Source organism: Symphodus melops (genome assembly GCF_947650265.1).
Source record: "Symphodus melops genome assembly, chromosome: 5".
NCBI classification, from domain to species: Eukaryota; Metazoa; Chordata; class Actinopteri; order Labriformes; family Labridae; genus Symphodus; species Symphodus melops.
This window is the reverse complement of record NC_136695.1, coordinates 17,311,018-17,329,367: the sequence shown is the minus strand read 5'-3', so window position 1 is coordinate 17,329,367 and position 18,350 is coordinate 17,311,018. Positions and strand designations below refer to the sequence as shown.

The window sequence follows — 18,350 nt, the reverse complement described above, 5'->3', positions numbered from 1 at the left end:
TGTCCCCAAGTTAGTTAAATACGAGTGTCCAGAATGTGGGATGGCATTTATCAGGAAAGCACGACTACACGCTCACATGAAAATTCACCAGTCAATCATGATGTCAAAATTAGAACAACTCAAATGTGAGCAGTGTAACAAAAGCTTCAGCTCTGAAAAGTCATGGCTGGATCACATTCAGCTCCATCAGCTAAAACCGTTTTGGTGTTTAAGTTGTGCCAAAGGGTTTTTTGACGAAGAGGCGCTAGAAAAACACCTGCAGAGTCACAGTCTCAGGAAGCATGCATGCAATATTTGCAACAAGAGCTTCCGCCTGCATACAGCGCTGAAGCATCACTACAACACCCACTCTGGAGTGAAACCTTTCCAGTGCACAATCTGCGGGAAAGCCTTCTCCCATCCTGGAAATCTAGTTTCACATCGAAAAAAGCATGTTAGAGTTTATGCTGGATCCAGTGGGATGCCCGTTGGTATTAAGAAATCTGCTGTTATCGCCATGAAGCTAGGGGTTAAAAAGCAGAGACTCTGTCTCAATAGTGTCGATGAGAAAATGGATACAAATATGGATGAGCTGCCAGGAAAGGAAGATTACACGGAGGAAAGCAGAGTCAAAATGCCTTATGTATCAAAGACGCCTGGATCGGATGGACGTGATGAGTTGGGATCAGAAACGGGACAGCAACTGGACGATATAGAGTCGCGAAACAAAATGGTGTACACAGAGCACGAGTACTGGGAGTGGGAGTGTTGTGTCTGTGACATGGGCTTTAATGAAGTCGGACAGCTGCACATGCATTATATAAAACATGCTACTGGGGAGGTGCCCATACCGCATGAGGATTTCGAAGGTTGAAAGATCACAGGAGCCTTTATTTTTCACACAGGTGCCTCGGGCTGAGCAACACAGTGTTGAGTGTTAACTCATTTTCAGAACATGTATCTAAGGAGATTACTATTTTGATATCTGATATTGTCTTGAACCAAATTACGTACAAAATCCATGAGTGATCGATAATTATAAATGTGTTGAGGAAGCCTCGACAACATAAAGCTGTTATTTTTTGACAGGTTTTTGTTTTGTATATTTTTGTGCAAAATGACATCAGAAATACCGCTCCCTTTATTTTAAAGACCTAATAAAATGTATTAAAATTGCTGTTTTCATTGTTTGGACTGATGTATTTTGAGCTCTCTTAAAGATTGACAATGGGAATGGCCTTCTGCGTGTTTTACCCACATCACTTATTACATGAGTTTATTGTCCCCTACAAATATATATTCTTGAAAGCAATACATGAATAAGTTGTAGTTTAAAAACCAACATTATGCCACAACAGTAAATCAAATTTCTATGCAGGCAGGGGTTTCCACCTTGACACAGATATCCTCTTTTACACCCTCTTAAAACCAGTGTTCTTCCAGCCTCACTCTGTGCCCTCAATTCAAGACCTGGCTAATTGACCTCACTGTACTGCACATGGAGAAAATCCAGTATAGTGTGATGGACAATCTCTTTTGGATCACTTAGCCTTATTTGACAGAGTTCTCAGACAGTGAGCTTACAGCTTCTCTTTACATGATTGTGTTGAGACCATAGAGACGTTATTAGGAGTATTTACAATTACACAATACTTTATTTACACTTCAAAATCTTAATGAAAACATTGTTAAAACCAATAGTCTTCCCTGGTCAGGATGTGTACTTTAATGTTATCTTCAAAAGAGAGTACTTTGTCCTGCAGATGTAATTAAACCGTTGAATCCGGTCCTGAACGGGCTCACCTACAATATCACCAACCTAGTTTTTAGTTAACTCTCAGAACAACTGAAGCTAACATAATCTATGGTTTTATGTTAAGTTAAATTTTCTCTCAAAACATAAAACAAAAAATATTTGGGACAAAGCATTCATTTTGTGGTTGCTTATAAAGATAACCTTAATAATTATGAACCCCACAGGATTTTAAGATAGGATATGACTAAAGTTCTAGATAGGTAATTAGATTTTATGTGACAAATATGCAGACAACTACTGTAGACCCCTTTTTAATTTTTCTACGCAATTCTAGACCCGTGGTTTCCAATTTTATTTTCTTGCGAGCCTGGCTCGCGGGCCAAAAATAACGTAAATACACACTAAATAATTACAGTGAGAAACTTCTTTGTTCTATTTTTTTTTTGTTGTTGTAAAAATAGTAAGGGTTTTGTATTTAGCTCAATTTATTAAATGGTTAAACAACAGTCTGCTTGTTTGCAAAAAATGTGCAAAGGTTCATTTTCATAGTTAATAAAAAAAAACAATAATTGAAAATCGAATGAGGCCTCGGGCCAAAATCTTCTGATTCTTCGATTGAAGGCAGGGGCCGCAACAAATCCCCTCAAGGGTCGCAAATTGCCCCTGGGCCGTACTTTGGACACCCCTGTTCTAGCCTAATACAACAGTATGTGGTGATAATACTCCGCCTGGTAGCCATTTAAATCAGAAGAAGAAGACAACTACTGTTTTGGTCTTGTCAAACTACACTTCCCATGAAGCATTTGTAGCATTGTCAGATGTGACGTCACGGTGTCTGCAGCTGCTCTGTGTATAAACGCTTTTGTGCAAAGCGACGCGAAGATGCTTGGGCCGACGAGTCTATATAGGTAACGTAAAATGTACATGCTCCTGCATCCATAAAGCTGTACGGTCTTTCATGTAACTGGGTCCGTTGAGAGTGAGGTATTATTTATTATAATTGGTGCGAAAACAACCCGGAAATTCTTATATTTGCCATTAAAACCGTTTAACAGTGGACGCTAGCAGTGGGCTATTATTATCAATGTATCTGTGATTAATACAGAGAACTTATTCAAGCAAATGATAAGCCTGTGTTGATAAAAGTCTCGGTTTATACTATTGAAATAGCTGAATTTAAATATCGTTATATTTGCACAAAGGGCTGCCCTCCACTTCTTTAGGTCTTCTTTCTTAGTTCAAACGTTTCAAACCCATTCATTCTTGAGGCTCCCAGCTGTCGTCATATTGTGAAAAATATTTAGGTTATTTAAGGCAAAAAATATTTTTTTTGGGGGTTGTTGAATTTATTTAAAAACCTGTTTTTTTTATTTAATTCCCAGATGTTTCAAAGACGCATATTAACAGTGCATTTAAGAAGCCAAGAGGTAGAGAGCCATGCAGAGTCCGAGCCAGGCAAACAGTGGACAAAACCCTGTGGCCATGGCAACCACAGAGCTCCAACTGGACATCCAGACTGAAGGTAAGCCGGCACAAAGTAGAACAGATGCACAAGAGGAGGAGAAGAGATCCACTGCTGGTTCTGAGACTAAAACAGCAGTCCAACTCCAGGAAAACACGTCAGATGTGCAAACTGCAGAACAATCTGCAGGTGTGGCACCAACACAAGCAGAGCAGAATGAAGCTGCTTATCATCCAATCACTGAGCCCTCACAAAATACTGAAAGGATGGAGACTGAACCAGCTTCAAAGCCAAGTGCCCCAACGGAACCTGTATCTGATGGAAATAAAACTCTTCAGTCTGATGGGAAGAGTTCGAAGAAAAAAGATCCAAATGTCCGGGATGGAAGGAAATATGTCCCCTCTAAGAAAGCCATGATTGATCCACTGAAGATGGACATGTCCAAGCCGTTACTTAGCCCCCTCTCATGTGAGTATTTAACTTTATACGTGTGTATTATTCTATAGGTTTGAACTGTCCACATTCTGTTAACATTGTTGTGGAGATTACAGTCATTTTACTATTTATTCCTAAAAATACTATTATATAAAAATATTTCTAAGATCGACAGAATCAGATTTAGACAGACATGTACCATTGGTTTCTGGTATTTAGAAGCAACACCATAAGTTGGAACTAAACCAGTGATATAAGTGGGCCGATTACATGTCATATATATTATAAAGACAGTGTTATGCAAATATACTGTATGTGTTTATAATCCAGAGAGAAAGTATACAATACTAAGTCAGTGAAATTATATAGCATCTTTCAAGAAAAAGGGGCTTCACAATAAAATATTAGAAAAAGCAGAGACATTTAAAAACAGTTACAGGCAGGTCTAAACAGATGGATCTTTAACCTTAACTGGGTAGAGTGTCCTTTAAATAGTTGTGCCAGGACTAATATTGTTTCCACTGTCAACTTGTGTTTTTGCAAGCCTTTTACTAACTTTCAGTGTTGTTCTGTTTTGTTATTTATAATCGTCTCTCCTTCCTCCCTCTAGCATCTCAGCTCTCCCTGCAGTGTCTCGATTGCCACATCATCTTCAGCGATCACAAGAGTAAAGAGCGTCATCTGAAGCTTAGCCATCCAGCAGAATATGAGCAATTAGTACTGAGGAACGCCCTTTTTGCCTGCTACGTTTGTGACCGCCACTTCACAAACTCCACAGAGCTCATGGTCCACCAGAAGGCCCACGTAGAGAGGAAGCCCTTCAAGTGTCCAATCTGTGGGGATGCCTTCAACAAATCATCAGAGCTCACCATTCATAAGAAAATTCATTTTGGCCATGGTGGCTACACATGCACGGACTGTGGCAAAGCGTGTAAAACAATGACATTGTTGAAGTATCACCGCCGCACACACACCGGAGAGAGGCCCTATATCTGCAAGGAGTGTGGGAAGAGATTCAACATGTCCAAAGCTCTGCAGAAACATGTACTGTCACACATGCAGGACGGAGCCGAGGGGGACAAAGCACGGCTGGAGAAAGAGGACGGTAAGAACATTTCCATGTTACAGATGTGTTTTAATGTTATTCATATATTAGAATACATATCAAGTGCTACACAATGATTCAGACTCAAATAAGGATACAGCTTTAAAGTTGTTATCATGAAATCAGACATTCATGTTATCAAAAGCATACAAAAAGGACCAAGTTGATCCCTTGCCTCGCGTCTGGCATTACGATCAGTGTGATTTTTATTTAACACATTATATTTATGACACAGACATCCATATCTCTATTTGACTCATTTTGGTGATCCTGTAACCTGACACGTTTCACTATCAAAGGGTCAACATTTAATAAGTCCAATATTTAGTTTTGGATCAAAGTAATTATATTAATTAATACAAGTCATATCAGCTTGATCTAGACCTGTCCTGTTAAACGTAAGCACACTGACAAGCAAACTAATCATGCTAACAGTAAACGGTATTCATACAAATTCTGGAATTTAGTTTACAGCACATCTACTCTCACAAAAATCTAAGGGATATGAGGTATATATGCAGGGCCTACAATATATTTTACAAATAACTAAAATGGTTATGAAATTTTAGATGATAATGATGACGCTTCTGATTTGACCATTACAGGCTCTTTCACATTTGTGTTTTTTGTAGAATTTGAATGATACGTTTGCATTGGTATCATCAAAACAAACTGTGATTACTTTCCAGCCTAAATATAATTTTTTTTAAACACTGTTGTCTTTCAGGATCTTGAAAATATCTTACTGCAATAACTTTTTCCTTTGATTATCTTTAGGTACTCCTAAAAGCTATCCTTGTTCTGTATGTAATTCCACTTTCAAGAGTATGAAGACACGGCTACATCACATGAAAACTAAGCACACTTTGCTGCCTGCTGCAGCCAGTAAGGCCCTCCCTACTGGACACCAAGTGAAACCCAGTATGCCTATCATAACTCCAGTATCTATCTCCCAACCTGTACTGCTACAGCTGGAGGCCAATGGACCTCTGCAAAAAGTTGATGCCAATATTGACACAGAGCAGATCCGCAGACTTATTGAATCTTTGGGAAATATACAGAGAGTGAACCAAGTTGTCATATTGGGGCAGGTGCCACCTCATGCCCCACCCCTGGAAGTTCATCAGATATCACAACACTCAGAAACTATGAATTTGAATCTCAATCCACCCCAAATAGATTTCATGGGTTTGAAACAGCCTCAATGTGGGACTGTTGAATTGGACACTTTAAACAATCCCTTTGACCCAATGGAACAAACAATTATACTGGAGCCCATCACTCCGGATGGACAGCTGGAAAACCCATCTTTCTCAGAACTAGGTTCCCACATAGCAGCAGTTGATGAAAGTGTTCAACTGACATTTGTTGAGACTGAACAAAGAGAGGGACCAGAGGGAGATGGGATGCATCAACTTCTTCAACAGCCAGAAATTAGTGCAATTCAGTGTGATCATTTAGATCAAATGGTTTGTCAAAATGAACAAGACTTGGAGCAAACAGTCATACTAGAACTGACCCCTGCATTGATACCAACTGAGGAGCTGGAACAATCCCAAAGTGTTCTTAATGAAATCTCATCATCCACTCTGGTAACAACTACTGAACCGGAGGAAGCTCCACATCAGGCTCCAGATCAGATAGTAGAAGACGAAGCTGATCCCAGCCTGTTAATCCCATCTCATACTGTTGAGTTGGAGTTGACACCTTTACAAAATGAGTGTCAGGACATTGTCCTAGCAGACACACTAACTCAAACTCCAAATGAATCTGAAACAAATCTCAAAGCAGAGGTTGATACACAAACAGTGAGTGAAGATCTTATCCTTCCTGTCCCGGATAACGTTTTGCCTCGAGGCATCCAGGGAACGGTGGATCAAGAACCATCTCAACAAGAACCATCTCAACAAGAACTAACTCAACAAGAACCATCTCAACAAGAACCAACTCAACAAGATCAATCTGAACAAGAACTGTCTAAGCAAGATCAAATTGAAACAGAGCCGTCTCAACAAGATCAATCTGAACAAGAAAGGTCCAAAAACTTGATGGTTGAAAGTAAAGAGGGAGAGGAGAAGGTAGAGAACCGTTCTGAAATGAAGACTCCATCTGCTACTGAAGAGCATCGACAACAATCTGTGGCAAAGAAGGTATCACAGATTTCAGAGTTACCTGTAAATATAATGTCGGCTCAAGAGCTGGTGAAAGTCCGGAAAAGAAAATCTGCCAGGGCGTTTCTCTTTCAAGGATATATGCAAGGCCTGACTGGCTCCTTGTACAACGAGGATTTGCAGATTGATGCGGCCCCTGCCAAACGCCAAAGACGAAAAAAGTCTCATCTCGTTGTTAAATTTGTCCCACAAAGCAAAGAGAAAAAGAACAAGAAACAGAAAAGGCAAACCCAGCAGCATCAGATGTCACAGGAAGAAGCGTTAAGAAGTAAATCACCCACAGTTCATCTCTCAAAGAAAAAAGTGTCCTCACAAAAGAAGGCGAGAAAGGGTAAAAAGGGCAAGATAGGAGGACATTTGGTTTCAGGTGAAATAAAGTCACCTTCATCAGCCAAAGACCCACAGGTTCAACCAAATAAAGAGGATACAAGGAAAAAGAAAAAGGAAGTAGCCACAAAACATGTGAATAGCATAGGTGACCAAAATACTGTTGCGTCGACAGTTTCTAAGAAAAAACAGGTAAAAAAGATGCAAAGAGATCAGACCAAGATTGCAAAAGGGGGGAAGGGGAAACGAAATTTGGCAGATAAGGAAACAGACAAGACAAAAACAAACCCAGCTCCAGCAGACATGACAGATCCACTCCTAATGGAAGACTCTCTTCTTTTACTGAAAGGTCATAAACAGCCCCAGTTGAAAGTTTACAAGTTAGACCCTTCGAAAGCATCCAGCAACACAAAAGAGGAGCTACCTAACAAGTCCCCAAAAAAGTCCTCACAGAGTAAAAACAACAAACTCAAACATCCAGCAAGTGACTCTACAAATTACACCATATCAGAGGGTAAGAAAAAGGGAGGGAGAGTAAAAAAGAACCAGAAAGCCCTTTCATTGTTATCCTCATTAAAGGTTTCCCGTGAACCACTCGAGACGGTGCCAAACAAGTCAAAGACCAGCAGGAAACGTAAAGCCTCTCCGAAGGTGGAAACTGAAGGAGTAATAACTTCTACTCGTACCAAGCCGGCCTTAGAGTGCAAGGACTGTGGGGAAAGATTCAGTGAAGTCTCGTCCCTTCAGAAGCACAAAACAATGGTTCATGTCATAGAGAGCCCTGTTCTTACTTACACCAATGGGAACATATTTGAAGGCGTCTCCAGTTTGGATCTTTACCAGCTTCCAAAACAGCACATTAAGGCTCTCGGGATGATGAATGCTGCTACAGGATGGGATACTGAGCCTGAGCTGGGAGAGATTGCTATAGAAGATAGAGAGCGAAACGTCTCTTTTCCAGCTTTGATTCCATCGCCGTCTTTACCTGTCCCACCCTCAGATGTTGAAATAAGAGCTTACGAAGATAAGAATGGAAGTAAATTAGAACCAGACATCCAGTCACCTTGTGACCAAAAAATAAACAGTAATACCCATCCCAATATCCCACTTGAATCATATTTATGTGCCTCTACTCTGGCACAGAGTTCAGAAACAGCAAGGCCTTTGGCGTCAGATGAGGCTAAGCGAGAAGAAGTTTCCCCAAAGAATCCAAGCTTAGGATCTGAAGGACATGGTACAATGGATGAAAAAATCAAGAAGGATTTACTTTTTGAGGAAAATGTAGTTTCGTTAGGGGAACAGAATGCGAGAAATGATCCAGCTTCCATCAAAGACGCAGTTCGCCAAAGCGAATCAAATGGTTCCTGCATTTCTGAGGTTAGAGGTACTGACAGACAGTTTGGGCAGGTTACGTATGAAACCTCTGAAAAACTTCAAACTTCCCAGACTGTGTCATGCTCCACCCATCATGGGGAAATCAAAGAAGAGGAGGAAGAAGTATTAGTCCAGAAGAAAAAAGGAGTGAAAGGGACCGTTGTGAGGAATGCGTCAAAAAGGAGGGGGAAAGGAACAGGACGTCTAAAAAGGGATGTGATCTCAAAGAGAGTTTTTGCTGGAGATGCTGGCAGAGAATCCGAATCCATAAAAGAACAGGGTGAATGTCAGGTCGTTTACGAAACCCAGCCCATTACCTCTGATTCAGAAATAACTGAAGAAGGTGGGTCCAATCCTGGATTTAAGGAAGACAATGCTTGTACACCTGCCATGTCTTTGATATCCATGCCCTGCACATCGGAGGACACTCCTACTGAACCAGTCGTCTTTGAGTCTGAGTCGGTTACCACAAGAAAAGAGGAAATAATGATTGAAAAGGAAATTAATAGAGGAGAGGAATGCAGCAGGAACAGCTCTCCGGGTATCATACTTGAGAAGATTGTCACCGCTACACCAAAAGGGACTGCCGACAAGGAGCCATGCCTGATGACAGTGAACAGTCAAAGAAAGGTGAAACGCTAATATACAAACAAATAAACATCCAAAACCAATAAAGAATCAAACTGAACTCATTAACATGTTTCCTCCTTCCAGGGTTTGGACAGGTTGGCTGAGAATGAAGTACAGGTCCTTGGGAGCCAGGAGATCAAGGTTGAAGAGATTATTTTAGATCCCCCTTTGGCTGGATCCAAATGTCAAAACAGACAGAGTGCAAATGTTCAACCACAGCAACACTTTGATATAAGGAAGGTCCTGGTGAAAGAGGAGTGCAGCCTTGTCCTGAATGAGGCCCAGGCCACACAGGGAAGCAGCATCTGTTGGAATGTGGAGCGGGTCAGTGTCGTAAACACCTCCAGTCCCGGTAAGCATTAGACCACACTGGACCCCTTATTGTTTCTTTGATTTGGGAGGAATTAATATGCATCATGAATGTAGCTAAATACAGGAGGTGAGCCTGTGTGACTGGAAGCTTCACTGGAAGCAAGTGTGCAGGATGACAGGATGTTGATTTTGTTAATTTGTAGCTTAAACATCTTACTGCCTTTGAGTGCGCTGTATTTTACAAGATACATGTCTATGCCGTTTTTATTTTCAGTAATGAATAGTGTGGAAACAAGAGATGGTCACGTCATCCCTGAGTTCAGCACCAACCAGTGTATCTTCTACCCGGTGAAGGAAGAGGAGAGGGAGGTTCTTGTGGGTGCTGCTCAGACCAACAATGAAGATTTGTCTACAGGATCGTCCAGTGAAACCCAGCAGACAGAACACCAAGCAACAGGTAGTCATTTCAGTGAGTGATTGTGTTGTTAAGGGGTAACAAACGTTCAAAGGTAGAGCTTTATTGTAATGCTCAATATGTATCCAACAGATGGAGGGCGCCATTCTGCACCAGACTACCAGAAAAAGAGAGTTAGACATCTGTTGTCAGATACTCAAGAGAGTGACTCTGCAGATGGACAAGGTTTGTTCTGTATTTAAAAATGACTAGATGACAGGCTATCCGTATGTTATTGGCAGCCAAAAGCTGTTAATCAGACTTTAGATAACTTATGCATGTCTTAACTTTCAGTGGAGACAGATGCTGAATGGCAGCATGCTTCAGACATCCAGGACTTTCTCCTCCAAAGCTCCGATGAGGAGGATACGGCTGGATTTGAACTGACTGACCCTCAGCTTGACTCAGAAGCAGAAGTGATGTCCTGTTTCAACAAGAACCACACTAACAGTGCACAACGATCCGATGAAACATCACAAAAGTACGAAACAGCTGACTTCCTTTAGTCTAAAACCCTTAGAAAAAAAAATTCACTATTATTGTTTAGACATTCAATTATACTTTATTGGTTTGAGTTATGCGCCTCAGGTTTTTTCGATTTGTATCACGGTCAAGATTGTGGATGAACTCAGGGTTTTTATATATTTAAACCCCTCATGCAGTGAGGGCAGTTGTCTTTTTGTTATGAAATGATAATTGTTAAACCCTTGTACTTAAATTAATTTGTATTCTTCTCTCAGTTTTCCAGATTCAGAGGTCCATTCTCAGGCACATAAAGAGGGAGAAAGGACCAACAGGCCGATTGATTACTTTTCCAAGTATTTTGGCTGGGATACCTGGGTAGAAATTGCGAATTGCACAAATAAACTATCCAACATGTCCAATCCTGTTACAGCCAGAGCGGTTGCACAGTTTGTTGGGATCCACATTGCGATGGGAACTTTAAAGGTTTGTGCTGATTGGTTAACTATTTTCTTAAGTCCTTTTCTGTTGTTTTTTTTAATCCATTAAAGCTTACTCGGTCTCCTGCTCTTTTCCAGTTTCCCAGTCTGAGGCTCTACTGGGAGGACTTGACAAAGGTGCCCTTGATTGCTGAAGCGATGCCCCTTTCCCGTTTCCTTGAGCTGTCTCGTATGTTGAAGCTTGCTTCTCCTGAAAGAGATCCACTTGACAGAAAGGTTCAACAAAGAACGCATGATAGCGATTTACATCACAGTGAAAAGCAAAGTGATATTTCTCCATCCAGTGATGAGCAGAGGCAAGGGCACACGCCAAAAGACTTTAACAGTTCTAAAACCCAAACTGACCCCCTGTGGAAAGTGCAGCCCTTACTATGTCGATTTATAGCTGGGTGCCAGTCACTAAATCGTGATGGTGAGTACGCAGTTGACCAATATCTATTACCTTTGACTGGGAAGATGCATAATAAGAAACTCTCTCTCCACTGCACTACATTAGTTGGATTCAGTGGTTTACTCTTACATGTGGATCTTAAATTGGGTCCGTCTGGCAAAGAAGATGCTGTTGAAAAAATGGTTCCAAAAGGCAGCGCAGTGTTTCTTTGCAAACAGGAACTCTCCACCCCTGCCATGTTGGAGCGTCTGTTGGTAGCTGGGGTACATGGTGCGGGCAGGGTGGGAGGGGCACGAGGACAGATTGGAGATGAGTTTGTGAGCTCGGATGGGAAGCTGATGTTGCGTAGATCACACTGCGGCTTCATTCTGTCAACAGCAGGAAATGGCCAAAGGAACATGGCTTCTCTCTTAGACAATTTTGAAAAGGCCCAGATGTCCACTCATCTCAACAGAGACCTGCTGAAGCTTTACTCCATCCCCCTCACTGCCTCAGCCCCCACCTGCTGGCCTCAAGCTGTGCTCTGGTACCTGACAGATATGGCTTTGGTCAACTCCTGGCTCCTTTACAGACAGGATCACATGGCAGCCTCTACACCTTTGTCTTTCATGGCCTTTAGGTTGGAGGTGTCCAAGGATTTCATCCTATCTAGCGACTCTGATACCCAGGACTCAATTCCTCCTCAACCCCCCTTAGAGAAAGTCCATGCAACACATGAAAACACAGATCTCGGCCTGGTGGAAGAAAATCCTCTCCCAGATGCAGCCACACGGTATGACGGTTCAGGCCACTGGCCAGAGCAACTTGTCGAGGGACAAGGGGGAAGATGTCGTTATGGGAACTGTCAGAGAACATCTCGAGTGCTCTGCCTTAAGTGCTGTGTGTTTCTTTGTATCTCGCGGAACCACAACTGCTTTTTGAATTTTCATAGTCAAGAGGGGTTGGGAAAAAAATAGTTTCAGCATCAGTGATTTTGTTGTATTGAAACCCGGTGTATCAAACCATGGTATTACCTTTTATGTCTTTTAAACTTTTCCACGATGCCTTTCACTGTCTTTGTCATGGTATTGATGAATAATTGTGCTGCAGTTTAAAAAACATGCTTTGCACTGTGACGACTTACGTCATTAAGCACGTTTAAAAAATAGTTCGCAGGAAATGTGAAAAAACTGCTCATAGCCATGAATTTCATTATGCAGAAAAAATGTAATATAGGTTTTTCATTTTACAATGGCCGTGTTTATTTCTGTTTCTGACCTCATTTGCATTTCATACTGAACTTTTTTATTTGACTCTGAATTGAAAAAGTAATTTATTTGATTTAAACAATAAAATAAATAAAATATGAATCACTTCTTTTTAAAGATCCATTTTCAAGCAGCTTTTTGGACTACATTACAATAAAGTAAAACATGGCTGCCAAGTGCTACATTGGTTATGACTCAGTTATGTACAGTATATACTGTATAAAAGCTGCACAAGAAACGATCTCAGCATTCTGACACGGGTTGCAAAATATTAATAAACTTCCAGCACTTTTCCATTATATCTTCATTTCTAGATGAATTCATACATGACATTACGGAAATGTGTCTCTAGAACCATGACCTCAAACTTCCATTGATGTGGTTTATTAGTATTAAAAACCCAAAAGATAAAGATTAATTTGAAAAAATATATGAATTTACTCTATATCTATACAACTCTACTAGGTATATAAAAAAAATACACAATCATTTAAGCATTGTGATATGAATTAATTTTACAAATTCAAAAAACGTTATTCATCCCAGGGGGACAATTCAAGGACACAGCAGTAAATGAACGACAGTGCAGCTATACTAAAAAAATTTGAGGAAGTGCCTGTAAACTAGAAATAGAGCATCTAGTTTGTTGTTGTGGGTTAATATGCAATTTAATATGTTATAGAAAGGGTTGCATGGGACAAATCAAATATAGTACAGTGAAGGGCAACTACAATTATCACTTTTCACAAAATTGGTTTTGGTCACGTGATAGAAATCAGCCATAGACTCGGATTGAATAGAAAAGGAGGCAGGTACAAATTTCCTACTCCCATATGTAACCACGTTTTTTGTTTGGCTGTTCTTGTAGTTACTATAGTATAGTATTTGATTACCGATTTGTGCCCCAGATCTTAACATCAAATAAAAACACTGTACCGACTAGTCCACCGGCAGCCATCTTAATAGTACCAACCTCTATCACGACCGTTCACCAGGAAGTGTCCGATCTATCCGTTGTGTTTCTGTGGGGTCAAACTACCTTCAAAGAGCGCGCGGAGGTAACGTAAACGTCTGTCCTGTATTCGTGTTATTCACAACGTTTACTATATTTACACACACTTACTTGCATCATAGTGGATTATATCATAGATGCATACAAGCACCAAAACAACGAGTTAAAACATGGTGCTGGGAAAAGGCTCAGAAAGTATTCTTTCTTTTTGAATGGCAGCCAGTGTTGTTAGCGCTAACCAGTGGAAAGCTAGCCAGCATATGCTAACTCAGGATATTGTTTTCCTTTTTATTATTATTATTGCTGTTAGCTACGTGTACATATGTCGCACTTAAGTAGTTATCATTATGTAAACGTTTCCAGTCCACAATACACATCAGTTTATACATTTTCTTACTAGAAAACGGATGGCCGGATGCTCTTGGGCTTGCACTGAGCTAGTTAGCTTAGCATTAGCTCGCGGCCTTACAGACAGTAACGTAACGACAGGCACATTTAGCTGAAACTTGAGTGATACTTCTTAAACAGTTTAAACACACTTCTATTACAGCTACCAAATACTAACATGTCAATAGCGGAATTTACGGTTTGATCTGTTGAATATAATAATAATAAGTTATTATTATTATCATTATGGTAAAATACCGTAGCAGTTTGATATTTACAGTGAATGGTTAAAACTAACAACTTTTATTTTCTTATGTATTGTGTTATTATAATTAATTTAAAACTGCAATATGCTTTTTTTAGTTTAAGTGTTGCGGTATCATGAGAACAAATAAGTCTCCTCTAGTATGTATTCATTTATTTGTTTTAGTTATTAAAGCCACTCGATAGTGTATTTGAGCTGTCCTCTCTTTCTTTGCTCTGCACAGCTTTGAGTTTAAAATATGACTGAAGATCTGACGATGTGTGCACCTTACATTACATGAAACCAAATACTGCACACCAAACTGTATGTCATCTGTAAATACAAATGCAGAGGTCACTTTAATGTCCCTTATACTTTACTTCATGTTCCAGTTGTATACCTGTCTTATTATTATTTCATTTATCTATTCTGGTGCTATTTTTTTTTTATTTTGCACTACGTACCACTTTTTTGTGCTGCTGCACCATCTGCATTTCCCTTCTGGGGATCATGAAAGCATTAGCTTATCTTTTTTAAGTGTTGGTACTTTTAGTTACTATCAATCATTTAAAAAAAAAAAAAAGAACTTTATTTTTTTAAATGAGTGATGTCGAGTATCTACGTTTTGAAAATGTTGAGGACCTTATTAGTGTATGCTTTCTTTAATTTGATCTTTGTTTTTTTTTAAATCTTGATCTTAAATTTCATCTCAGGAAAGTTGTTTGGAAGGCTTGCGTAGAGTGCCAGGATGGACTCTGACATTTTGAACATAGAGGAGATAGTGATGGGACGGGGACTGCCAGATCCACCTCCAGAGGTCCCGCCAGAAAAGCCAGTTGAACCATACAAACCCATCACTCTGAATGGACCTCCTGCATCAACGGTTCAACCCTGTAAGTAGAATCATGGTAACAGCTTTTTGATGAAGTGGGCAAAAAGCAAGCAGCTAAACAAACTAACATAGTCTCACCCTGATCTCTAATTCTCTTATGTCCCTCCAGACCAGCATGAGAATCTGCAGTGTTTCCAGTGCTTCATCACTTTCTGCAGTGCCAAAGCCAAAGAAAGACATATGAAGAAAAGCCACAGAGAAGAGTACAAGCAACAGCTTCAGCAGGTCAGCTTCACAATAACAGTCACCTAGTTCACTAGAGCTGTGTCTTTTGTGTGTGTAAAGGTCATTCCCATGTGGATAAAATACATTCTGGGAACATTCAAAGTCAACACTTTGACTGATGATCATTTATTTGGAGATAAGAACAATTTTTTTTTGTCCTTACTGTCACCGAGTTGCAGTGTTCATACTGTTTTTACCTTTCTTATATCTGTGCCTAATTGCTCTTAAACTGTTATGACAGTTACACACTTTCTTTTCCAATAATTTCCCCTGATAAATGTACCATCTGTGTTTGAATCCAATTTACCCATGTCCCTCTTTTCTTTTTCTTTTTTTCAAATCTACTACAGGGAAACACCTTGTTCACCTGCTATGTGTGTGACCGAACATTTCCTTCTTCTGAGGAGCTGACACAGCACCAGCCGACACACAGCAAGGACGACAAGCCCTTCAAATGCGTTCACTGCAAGGAGAGCTTTAAAACCTTCTCTGAAGTGAGTCGAATGTTTTTATACTTACTGTCATTTTTACTGGAAGCATTCAAATAACACACCTGTGGCGCCTAACAGGTAGGTCGCATGGAGGCTTTAGACTTCCAACTGAGTGGCTCCTGCATGTTATTCCCCAGTCTCTATGCCATTATTTGAGAGGACAGTAGATAGAGTAGTTAAGCAGAGACACACACACCCCAAAATAAGTATTAAAAGACAAGTCAAGTATTACTAGCACAATGCAAAGTGCTTTTTACAAGTCATCAAAAACATCATGACAGGGAAAGAAGAAAAAAAACAATCACAGAGGAGATTAAAAATCAAAATATTATATAATGTTGAAGTAGAAATATCCAAAATAAATACAGAAAAAGGACTTCAAAAAAATAAAAGAACAACAGAAATGTATGAATAAATACTAGGCACATAGTAGCTAATACTAAATTATTTCTTTTGTATCTCTCACCAACACAGCTGACTGCCCACAGAAGACAGGTGTGTCCAGAGAAACAGTTGGTATGTAAAGATTGCAACGAAGTCTTCAGAAGTGCTGGACTGCTGCGTACTCATCGCCTTACCCAGCATCCACGTCCAGACGTAGAACCTGCAGAACAGCCAGAGGAGCATACAAAAACCCACCGCTGTGCTAAGTGTGGCCAGGGCTTTGAAACAGAGCCAGAGTTGGTGGCACACCAGGAAAAGTATCCTGAAGGTCAGCAATGCAACGGAAGCGCTCCATCAGTCAAGAAACGTGGGCGGCCCACCAAAACCGAAGACCCTGCGGTCACTGAGAAAAAGGGAAAGCGGAAAAAAAAGGATGAAGCAGATGTGCCCGAAGAGGAGGTGAAAGCCATCAGCACATCCGAGCCAGCAGCTCCTTCAGCTGAGGAAAAAGGTAAAGCAGGTGCAGCGAAGCGTGGCCGTCCATCTAAAGCTGCGGTAAAATCAGAAACGGAAGATAAGAGTCCTGAGGATGAAAGTCAGGCTTCTGCAAAAGAGAAGAAACCTAAAGAAAATCCGGCTCCAGCCCGTCAGCACCCCTGTCCTGAATGTGACCTCACCTTCCCCAGCTTGATCCAGCTCCGAGCTCACAAGAAGGAGAAACACACCCCGCGGAAAGCCCACCCCTGTGAAGAATGTGAGGAGAGCTTCGCCCGTCCTGAGCAGCTGGATGCCCACATGTCAAGAGCTCATGTTGTGGGTCGCTTCGCCTGTGCAACCTGCGGGAAGAGCTTTGGCCGTGAGCGCACCTTAAAAGCTCACGAGAAAAGCCACCCAGAGGAGAAGCCTGAAAACCCAAGTGCCAAGAGATAATTGAGACTTGGGGACCGTGCAGAAAGTGCAGTTTTTTTTTTGAAGATTTTAGTCATGAATTGTCCCTTTTCTTTTAACATTAGAGATCGGGTGCTATAGGTGCTTTTCAGATGAGATGGTTTTCGAGAGTGACATTTTAGCAAAGTTTTGTATTGAAAGTTGAGTATTGATCTCGAGCTATTGAAATTATGGACAGAGATTCAAATCCTAAATTGACTAACCAGATGTTGCTGAATTCATCCGTTTCCCCTTTTGTCACAAGGTGTAGTTAACTTGTAAAAACAAAAAAAAAAACATGTTTTAATTAACTTTTTAAAAATAATTTCTCTCAGTTTTTTTTACAGTTTGGAATGCGTGTGGTGTGAATTTATTACTGTGTTTTGAGTTTTTCAACTCATTTTGTGGAAAAAATGTTTTGTTTTTTTTTTGTCTATTTTTCATTACAGATTGTTAAGTAAACATTTTGAAGCCAACTAAAAATAGAGTTACTACGTCTGAATGTTAGAAGTTTGTCAAAAGAGAATTGTACTGTACAGCTTCTGGGCCACATTTTTGCTTTTTTTTTATACATTTAATGCTTTGATGTTAAATTCTAAATTAAGTCAGATTGGGGAATAATCTTAAAATGATATGATTTACCTCTGCTTAAAATGAAATTTTAAACAATTTTCAGATGATTGTGGAGTGTTTTGCCCATGGGCAGACATGAACCATGATAAAACTTATTTGTCTTACAATCAAATGTCCTGTTATTTTTTTATTCATTATCTTCAATGGAACTCATGGCCCTTAAATGCCTGAAAATCCCATAGGGAACTGTGGATATCGTGTTATTCACTGATCTGATTGTTTCTCTTCCCACTGCAATGTGTCTGGACACTGCAAACAATGTAATAAACCGTGCTATTCTAAGGGAGGCTGCTGAAGAAAGAAGTTGTATTATTTGTCTTTTTTTTTAAATATTTTAAGTGCTGGAAACATAACTGAAATATTGATGTGAGGAATGTACAGAGCAAGTATCACAAGTTTGCCATCTTTAAAACAGGATTGTATTAATGGTGGACTGTGGTTTTAATAATACTTCTCAGATGTTTGAGTCTGTGAGAACATCTGGTTGGTGCATGACTTTAGCGACAGTAAACCAGTAAAACCCTTTTCAGTATATTTTGAAAATGTTTAC

The 18,350-nt window shown here is 40.1% G+C and overlaps 2 protein-coding genes across 5 annotated transcripts; both read left to right on the top strand.

Annotated features, from left to right (window-relative positions):
* The first annotated feature begins 2,528 nt into the window (after positions 1-2,528).
* Positions 2,529-12,708, top strand: znf576.1 (zinc finger protein 576, tandem duplicate 1). Of its 2 annotated transcripts, none has more exons than XM_079344073.1 (10): positions 2,529-2,643; positions 3,118-3,665; positions 4,243-4,737; positions 5,515-9,239; positions 9,324-9,591; positions 9,826-10,008; positions 10,099-10,191; positions 10,300-10,486; positions 10,746-10,953; positions 11,046-12,708. In XM_079344073.1, the coding sequence occupies exons 2-10, from the start codon at positions 3,173-3,175 to the stop codon at positions 12,312-12,314; spliced, it is 6,921 nt and encodes a 2,306-aa protein (XP_079200199.1). In that variant the 5' UTR covers positions 2,529-2,643; positions 3,118-3,172; the 3' UTR covers positions 12,315-12,708. The 2 variants fall into 2 exon arrangements, with proteins under 2 accessions (XP_079200199.1, XP_079200200.1); XM_079344074.1 differs by lacking the exon at positions 2,529-2,643 and adding an exon at positions 2,670-2,719.
* Positions 12,709-13,372: 664 nt separating this feature from the next.
* Positions 13,373-18,087, top strand: znf576.2 (zinc finger protein 576, tandem duplicate 2). 3 transcript variants are annotated; one of them, XM_079344079.1, is made up of 5 exons: positions 13,373-13,663; positions 14,967-15,141; positions 15,250-15,365; positions 15,716-15,859; positions 16,331-18,087. In XM_079344079.1, the coding sequence occupies exons 2-5, from the start codon at positions 14,997-14,999 to the stop codon at positions 17,168-17,170; spliced, it is 1,245 nt and encodes a 414-aa protein (XP_079200205.1). In that variant the 5' UTR covers positions 13,373-13,663; positions 14,967-14,996; the 3' UTR covers positions 17,171-18,087. The 3 variants fall into 3 exon arrangements, with proteins under 3 accessions (XP_079200205.1, XP_079200203.1, XP_079200204.1); XM_079344077.1 differs by having other exon boundaries at positions 13,378-13,663; positions 14,962-15,141; XM_079344078.1 differs by lacking the exon at positions 13,373-13,663 and adding an exon at positions 13,832-14,203 and having other exon boundaries at positions 14,962-15,141.
* The last annotated feature ends 263 nt before the right edge of the window (positions 18,088-18,350 follow it).

Excerpts from the sequence above, each read along its gene's own strand:
- znf576.1 (XM_079344073.1), top strand. The coding sequence starts at position 3,173 with ATGCAGAGTCCGAGCCAGGCAAACAGTGGACAAAACCCTGTGGCCATG. Across the intron at positions 10,487-10,745 it reads TCCGATGAAACATCACAAAA|TTTTCCAGATTCAGAGGTCC; the intron begins GTACGAAACAGC and ends TTCTTCTCTCAG. Across the intron at positions 10,954-11,045 it reads TTGCGATGGGAACTTTAAAG|TTTCCCAGTCTGAGGCTCTA; the intron begins GTTTGTGCTGAT and ends GCTCTTTTCCAG.
- znf576.2 (XM_079344079.1), top strand. The coding sequence starts at position 14,997 with ATGGACTCTGACATTTTGAACATAGAGGAGATAGTGATGGGACGGGGA. Across the intron at positions 15,142-15,249 it reads TGCATCAACGGTTCAACCCT|ACCAGCATGAGAATCTGCAG; the intron begins GTAAGTAGAATC and ends ATGTCCCTCCAG. Across the intron at positions 15,860-16,330 it reads GCTTTAAAACCTTCTCTGAA|CTGACTGCCCACAGAAGACA; the intron begins GTGAGTCGAATG and ends TCACCAACACAG.